Source organism: Hippocampus comes, unplaced genomic scaffold (genome assembly GCF_001891065.2).
Source record: "Hippocampus comes isolate QL1 unplaced genomic scaffold, H_comes_QL1_v1.1 scaffold168, whole genome shotgun sequence".
Classification (NCBI taxonomy): Eukaryota; Metazoa; Chordata; class Actinopteri; order Syngnathiformes; family Syngnathidae; genus Hippocampus; species Hippocampus comes.
The window spans coordinates 526,652-534,622 of NW_017805955.1; the positions used below are offsets into that span (position 1 = coordinate 526,652).

At 46.6% G+C, this 7,971-nt stretch overlaps 2 protein-coding genes across 3 annotated transcripts in view; both read left to right on the forward strand.

The window, feature by feature from the left end:
- Nucleotides 1-4,140, forward strand: part of mta1 (metastasis associated 1) — a 24,874-nt gene extending 20,734 nt beyond the window's left edge. For both annotated transcript variants that reach the window (XM_019890560.1, XM_019890559.1), the window contains 7 exons: nt 25-105; nt 192-343; nt 410-599; nt 1,721-1,813; nt 1,995-2,150; nt 2,938-3,080; nt 3,530-4,140. In XM_019890560.1, coding sequence (XP_019746119.1) covers nt 25-105; nt 192-343; nt 410-599; nt 1,721-1,813; nt 1,995-2,150; nt 2,938-3,047 — 782 coding nt within the window. In that variant the 3' untranslated portion in view covers nt 3,048-3,080; nt 3,530-4,140. The remainder of the gene's footprint in view (nt 1-24; nt 106-191; nt 344-409; nt 600-1,720; nt 1,814-1,994; nt 2,151-2,937; nt 3,081-3,529) is intronic.
- Nucleotides 4,141-4,964: 824 nt separating this feature from the next.
- tmem229b (transmembrane protein 229B) lies at nt 4,965-6,817 on the forward strand. Its single transcript, XM_019890561.1, has 2 exons — nt 4,965-5,174; nt 6,153-6,817. Exons 1-2 carry the CDS (start codon nt 4,982-4,984, stop codon nt 6,749-6,751), a joined length of 792 nt encoding a protein of 263 aa, XP_019746120.1. The 5' UTR covers nt 4,965-4,981; the 3' UTR covers nt 6,752-6,817.
- Nucleotides 6,818-7,971: the final 1,154 nt, after the last annotated feature.

The window sequence follows — 7,971 nt, forward strand, 5'->3', positions numbered from 1 at the left end:
GGCCGGGTCGGGGGGCGGCCGGACCCGCCGCACCCGGACCGCCGGGACTGCCGGGTCAAGGCCTGAACCCGCCGCCACTCGCGCGGGCCTGTGAAAGCTGCTACAGTAAGTCCTGCGCCTCTTGCGTCCGGATGATTCTCCCCCCCCCCCAATAAAGGCGGTTAACAAATTGTCGCCGCATGTCTTTGCAGCCAACAGTTCCTACCAGTGGTACTCGTGGGGGCCTCCCAACATGCAGTGTCGCCTCTGCGCCTCCTGCTGGACTTACTGGAAGAAGTACGGCGGGCTGAAGATGCCCACCAGGCTGGACGGCGAGCGACCCGGCCCCAACCGCAGCAGCATGGTACGAGCCCGTAATGCAGTCAATGCCGCGGCGCAGCAGGCCTGACTTCCTCCGCGTCGCACTTAGAGCCCTCACGGCATGCCTGTGCGGCACAGCGGCAGCCCCAAGTTCGCCGTCAAGACGCGACAGGCCTTCTACCTGCAGACCAGCGCCCTGACGCGGGTGGCGCGCCGCCTCTGCCAGGACATCATCAAGCCCCGCTACTTGGGCCGCCACCCCTACCTCCCAGTCAACACGGCTGCCATCAAGGCTGAATGTAAGACACATGCTCGACTCGATATCGGTGAAAATCTGCTCTCTTGGGGGACGTCAACGGTTGATACGTTCATGCTCTTGAGTTTTTATAAGGAGCGATGCTAGCCAGTGCTGTTTTTCCGTCATTGAATATATTTTATTTGGTTTGGGTTTTTTTTTTCGCCCGAAGCCCGCTCAAGGTTTGTAATTGCCTCTCAGTGCCACAAGACGGCGGGAAAGCACGTTTTTTTTTTCCTATTAGACAGGGTAACGGACTGCTTAAAGGAAGCTCCTCTATTCAGTTCAAGATTGGCACAAAGATGCCACCGCATGGCGCGTAAGCAGTATTTTTTTTAGGGATGTTCAATGCCATTTTTCTTTCCACACTGATACCAGCCCAAATAATCAACACGTGAGTACTCACCGATACCAAGTTACCGATACCAATCATACGTGTGTTACATAACATATCTGTTCTACACCAATGACAGAGAATTTTAAAAGAGCTTTCGTTTAGTTCTGACAAAAGGCAGAAAAGTCACTCTGCAATTGGGAATTGAAGTCCAAAATAAAACACAAACGACCGTCTCTTAATTTAGCATTCATTTGCAACAAACGAACCAAAGTGCAAAGTAAAACTGACATTGCCTCAGTTCAAGCAAGTGTATGCTCCGCACAAGTAGAAGCTCTACGCTGCCGCTACTGCGTTCAGCAGGGGAAAAAAAAATATAGACCACTGAATCATATCAAAAAGTAAATTTGCAAATCGGTTCACATTGGTAAACACTGTCAACACGTTTCAGCCCAAATGAAAATGGAAGCAGGGGGGGGGGCTGGTAGGGTGGCGCGGGACATCGGCAGATGGCCGTGTGAGTGTCTGTGCGTAAGCAGGGGCTGACAGCAGCTCTTCTTCATCGTTTATGTTACACTTTTCTCCTTGCATTCAGTAAATGACTGAAAAGTGCAATGGTGACTGGCTCGCCTTTCCCACATGCGAGGACATTACAGTAAATACACCCTAAAAAAAACCCAGTATAAATACACCGAAAAATCTGCAGTGTAAGTGGGCGGCAAGTATAGCAGGGGAGGGGAACTCTGTGGAGCACCAAAGTGTTTTATGTGTAATCTGTCACATGTCCACAGGTGCACTGCGGTTGCCGGAGAAAGACCCGGGCAAGCCTTCGCCGCTCAAACCAACAGAACGCAAACCTCTCGAGTCCGTGGTTCGATACCTAGGTAGGCGATTTTTTTTTTTCCCACCAGCCAGCTTATTTCCCAACCACCCCGAAGTTGGGTTAGACTTTCAACAGAGGGACTCATATTCACTTTTCAAGTGAGGCGCAGAGAAAGCAAAGCACCGTCCAGTCGTCTCTGCTGACATGAAAATGAACGCTTGGAATTGTTTTGCTGCTGACAGAAGCACATCCCCGTCCAGCCAAAGTGGAGGCACCCGCCCGGGGGCCGTCCATCTCCACGGGCAGCCTGACGCCCATCAAGTCCTCCCCCATCCTGAACAACGGCTCCCCCACCATCCTGGGAAAGCGCAGCTATGAACAGCACAACGGATTGGATGGTGAGTCCCACCAAAATGACAGGCGCATGTGCGTGTGTGTGCACGCACGTGTGCTAATTGGACTCTCGAGGCACTTTTGATTGCCTCCACCAGGGACTTTGTGTGTGTGTTTTTTTTTTTTAATTTTAATCACTCTTCGTTTAAACAGTGCTGGGAATTCCCAAGATGTCTGGTTGGAGCAGTGAAGTGTTAAAAGTTTGAAAATAGAGTGTTGGTTAGTGGTGCTTGTGTCCTATTTTTGACCGTCCCCCCCCTCCCCGGTGGATTTGAAGGAGGGGGGAGAGAGAAGAGACAGACTGACAGATCAAGAGAGGAGAGGACGGCTTTGGCCTCGCTTGCTTTAGCTGGAGGCGACCGTCCATGTCGTCATGGTAACGGCGCAGGGGAAGTGGAGGAGGCTGCTCGTCGAGCCTCCTCGAGGTTTGAGCTCGCAGTATATTTGCTCTCGATACCAGCGATTCTCAAACCGCCGTCTTCGCTCGGATCGGGCAGTTCATGGAAATGTCATTGTGATTTTGATTTGGGCTTCTCGCCATCATAAAACAAAAAATGATTCATGTGTTGGAATAATTTGTTGTCACTTTACAATTTTAAATTTTTTTTAATTGGATTTGTACAACTTTTTATTTTAGTTTCTTTGTATTTTATTTTATACTCCCTCAAAAATAGGCACATTTTAAAATCCAGCGGCATTTAGATCTACACATGAGTGAGGATTATTACCCCCATGCCCCAAAAACTTAGGTTCAAATATGACAATAGATGTGTATTTCCCGCTGCATCACAGGCACTAAATCCAAAGCCTTGGCCCCCCAGTGGGACATCATGGCCAAACGCCTGAGCGAAGTGGGCCGGCCCTCGGCTGTCATGCAGGACGAGGTGCACCAACTGGACTGACGTCCCGACCTCTACGCCATTCGCACCTGCCAAGTAAGTCCCACTCATTGAAAAAAAAAAGACACTCCAAAAATGAAGTGACCTGCTGCAAATTGCAAAATGTTTCCAATAGCAGACGACCCCCTCCCTGCCATTCATCCATTTTCTAATCCGTGGACAAATGTTGACAATATCTTTTTCAAGCGGAAGCACTTCTTTCAAAAGCTGCTGTTCAAAAAAATCTGGACAAATGAAGAAAATTCTCAAAAGGATTAAAAAAAAAACGAGACTTACTGTGAGTCATGTCATTGTCATTTGCTTTTTAAGTGACGGTGGGGGGGAATGTTTTATTAAAGTTCAGATCAGTAAAGATCAAAGATCAGATTGTTGTGAAAAGTTTGTTGTTGTGTACTTTCCCTGCAGGGGGCGCCAGATTTCACCACTATAATTGGGAATTTCTCCATTGTGAGACTAATAAAGGTTTTCTTATCTTACTTTAAAAGGTTTGGTTGCCGAGTTCAGCTGGAAGGAGTCGACTGCTTGTTTATTTTTTATTTTATTTTATTTTTTCTTCAGTCGTCTGACGGTCCACCTCTTTGTACAGGACTGTTAATTACTTTCGTCTCTTGTTGTTATTATTACAATGTCAAAATGTGTTTTTTTTTTTGTTTTCTTTTTTTTACTGAATGCTATTCAGTTTCTTGTTCTTCTTTAGTGGACAAATGTTTCATGAGGAATGCTTGTGAAGTTTTAAAAAAAAAACTGCAGAAGGACTGTAACATAAGCCACTTGCAACTTGTATGTTGTTATTTTTTTAACGAGTTATTATTCCAAACCCCCCCATGAGGAGATGCACTTTTTATTTCATGACATGCGTTAACTCTGTCTTTTTTTTGTTTGTTTGTTACGTTTGTCATTTGGAATTTGAAAAAAAAAGAAAAGATTAAAAAAAGAAAACGCTTTACGGGAATCTTGTGTTTCGCTTGCCGGGCCTGAGGGCTCTTTGGGCCAAGAGAGGTTTAACTTATTGAGAAGGACTCGCTGTTTTTTCTACCTTTTTCACAAGTATTGCATCTATGCTTCGATAATGTCATTAAAAAAACAAAAACATTGATTTGCCCTTCAAGCATTCTGTGCTTTTTTTTTTCCTTTTCATTTTTTCTGACCCCATGAGGTTGAATTAGAAATTTACATGGCATCGAACTTCTCATTGCAAATATAGCTGAAGTTACATGGTTACCTGCTCTACTGATTGTGAAGGCCCTGGAAGATTAGGTTGTCATGGTAACATAAAGAGGTTGGAATCTGATTCAATTCAAAAGAAAAATAAAAATCTCTTAACATCCGCATACACGTGCCGCAAGCGGCGCAGCCAAGAGACATGCTGTGAACTGAAGGGACATTTCATGGGCCAAATGGCATTTTAGAGCGTGTGTGTGTGTGTGTGTGTGTGTGTGTGTGTGTGTGTGTGTGTGTGTGTGTGTGTGTGTGTGTGTGTGGAAAAGAGTTTGTTTTTTTTGTGTGTCTAATGATGTTTTTGTGAGACTGGGTGTTTTATCAATGTGTTTTTGTACCTATGTAAGTGTAGGTGTTTGTGCATACGTGATGCTGCTTATGGTGACGATGAAAATGATAATGCGTTAAAGGCCCCCCACATATTAAAAAAAATAAAAAATAAATAAAACTTTCATCGGGTGGCAGGACCCACAAGCTGCAGACGTGCAGCCGCCCGTCGAGCGCCTTCACCGGGCTTGTGGCTTGGCGGAGAGTCGCTGCTCGTGCGGTGCCGCAGAGGTGTCCGCGGGTCGGTTGACTTCATTCCTCATTGCGTCATGTCATTTCGTCACACGTTTCCAACGTCAGTATTATGCGACGCCGTTGCAATGGCGTCATGGCCTTTTAGCGGTTTGTATCAACAGCATTTCTAAGCGTCGTGGTTGTGTTTTGCGTGCGTGATGTTCAAGGGCTCGTCAGTGCGCCGCAGAGGAGTCTCGCCATGCGCGCACGCGCGCGTGGGTCTACACGGCGCATCATCGTTTGACGCGTTTGCGTACAAAGCAACGCAGACTCCGCCCGTGGTGCGTTCAGGTGCCAAATATTTATCTATTCATTCAACACTTTCGATGATGCAGTCCGGTGGAGTTTTTGGTGGGTGAGAAAAACAAAAACAAACCAAAAAAAAAAAATTCTCAAACAAATACAACTATATCTATGCATTGGGATGAATTGTTTTAAAAAGAAAACGTAAGAGACGTAAACATTTTTATGCAGTTTTATTATTTGCATGTAACAAAAAAATGTCATTTTGGTTAGTGGTCATTACAGTGTGGAAGTAACTTTGGCCAACAAGGAATGTTGACCATGTTCAAAAGTTAACACGAACGCTAACTTGTTTTAGCCTTTCATCACTAAAGTTGTCAAAAGAAAGCTCCATTTATCATTTTCATACCAGTAAGTGGTCATTTGTCAGTAAGTATGCAGAACACACGGGTAAAGTCTCGTGAACTCGCCAAGTACGGTTTTCCTAAGTACGCACGCGAGAATCTTCTTCCCAAGAAGGCAAGTCTATTCTTAAATTGGAAAACTGTGCTTGTTAAGTTTGCCATCGACTGCTCCTGAGGTTATCCAATCGTCTGTTTGCACCTATGTCTATGACTTGGCGACACTTGCTAAAAGCAAAGACCTTTTGGGAGCTCACAATTTTTTACCCAATATTTTCAAAAAGCCAAAGAAAAACAAAACTCCATTTGGCATTTAGCAAACACCAGTTATCATTAAGTTACCGTTTCAGATACCAAGCATATTTTGAGGTATGCCTGAAAAGTTAGTAAAAGTTAATCCCTTATTACCTGTCCTATGAAATTAGCAACGGTAACACACAATCTCACACACCACCCATGCAGATGTGCACACGCTCACAGAGAGAGTCACACTGTCACGTGCATGCACACCCACAAACACTCAGCCACACATAAACTGAAAAATGCACACACCTGACCCGTACACGCATGAACATCGACGTAAGTACACAAAAATCTCCAAACTTAATCACACACACACACACACACACACACACCCTCAAAGCTTAATGGCACTTTACGACACCTGTTCCCCGCCCCCTTCCAGACCTGGGCCCCGAGTCGACGAGCCGCGTGGCCATGGCAACCATGTCCATCCTGCAGCCGCCGTCGCCACTGCCGGCCCTGTGCCGCTGGTACCTGTACGCCATCCACGGCTACGTGTGCGAGGTGCTGTTCACGGGGTGCTGGGACTTCGCCCTGCACCGTAACTGGAAGCTCCCGGGCGTCACCAGCTTGTGGGCGATGTTCCTCTACGGCACCTGCATCCTGGCCATCGAGCGCATGTACCTGCGGCTGCGCGACCGCATCAACGTGGTGCTGCGCTGCATCGTCTACACGCTGTGGACGTACGCATGGGAGCTGAGCATGGGCCTGCTCCTGCGTCGCTTCAAAGCCTGCCCCTGGGACTACTCCAAGTTCCGCTATAACTTCATGGGCCTAGTGACGGCTGAGTACGCCTTGCCCTGGTTCTTCGCCGCCTATCTGGTGGAGCGCCTTGTCGTCCAGAATACCCTGCGCCTGCGCTACCACGACGGCTCCGACGACGGCTGGTCCGACCCCGTGGCCGGGGCCATCAGGGCCGCTCGCCGGGGTGAGAAGAGGCTGCGGGCTGGCGGGGTCAGTGGCTTGTTCAAGTGGGACTAAGCGCCTTGCCGACTTGGCTGGTTCGCTGCTAAAAATTGTCCCAAATGGAAAAAAAAAAGTGAAAAACCATCAAAAGTGAAAAAAAAATAAATAAAAGCAAGTAAAATCAATGACTCGTGTCACAAGTAATTGAAAACAAATGAAAAGTATCTTTAAAGAAAAAAAGTTATGTAAGAAATGCAATCACAAGTTTCAAAGTACCCGGAGAAGACCCACGCAGGCACGGGGGGAACATGCAAAGTAAATTAAGGTTCTTTGGTTTTGTAAAAATAATGAATGGCAAAAAATTGGCGTACAAAAACATTAGAAAGTACATCGCGAATTGGTATATTATTTGAAAGTACTCAGCAAAATGTAGATTTGAACAAAAACATTTTTAAAAAGTCAAAAGGTTAAAAATAAAATATTTAAATTTAAAATATTTTAAAAAGCATGTCATACACGCATATATCCACGTGATGGCGACCTCTCCTTGTTTATCCCGCTTCACTCAGCGACAGGTGACGCGTAGTCTCCCCGGACACTTCATTGGGTACACCATGAATCCATCCATCCGTTTTCCGATCTGCTTCTCCTCACAAGGGTGCTGGAAACTAAACCAAACCAAACCAAACCTAACCACTGGACCACCAGGCCGCCCTCACTGGGGACACCCGCAACGTAAACGACATCCGTTCCAAGAGTTGTGGGCTCCCTTTTACGCTTCCAATGTGAATGGATCAAATGCTAACGTGCGCACAGTTGCTATGCTAACACAGCATTTCTCAACTCTCTTTACATTGTAAGTATACCTAAAAAAAAGTGTCTGTACGTGTAACGTAGTTCATGAACGGGTCCTGGGCGGCACACCCCTTTCATCGGCGCTGGCCCCTGGGCCCCCCCTCCAACCCTGCCACTCCAAATATGGGCGTTTGCAACCTAAACTCAAGTTTCAACAGAGGATTCTCTCCGCCCCATCCCCCTTCGTTCGTTGTTGTGTCAGGTTTCCACTTGCCGCTAGCGCTTGGATTAGGTAGAGAGTCGACTGCAAAATGTAGACTGACTAGAGAGACTGTCCAATGTCCTGCCTGCGGCCCTGCTACGTGTCGCATTGCACCAAAAAGCTCACGGCCAACTATCTACGAATGTGTATTATATCTACGCAACGTATATATTTCTATTTATGTGTATATTTCCGGGGTGCGACGGGAACCCATTTTGAATTGGATTTGGTTGGACAG

What these genes read in the sequence shown, in the direction of transcription:
- tmem229b (XM_019890561.1), top strand. Translation starts at nt 4,982, where the DNA reads ATGTTCAAGGGCTCGTCAGTGCGCCGCAGAGGAGTCTCGCCATGCGCG. An exon ending in GCAGTCCGGTGGAGTTTTTG is followed by an intron (nt 5,175 to 6,152) that starts GTGGGTGAGAAA and finishes GCCCCCTTCCAG; the next exon opens with ACCTGGGCCCCGAGTCGACG.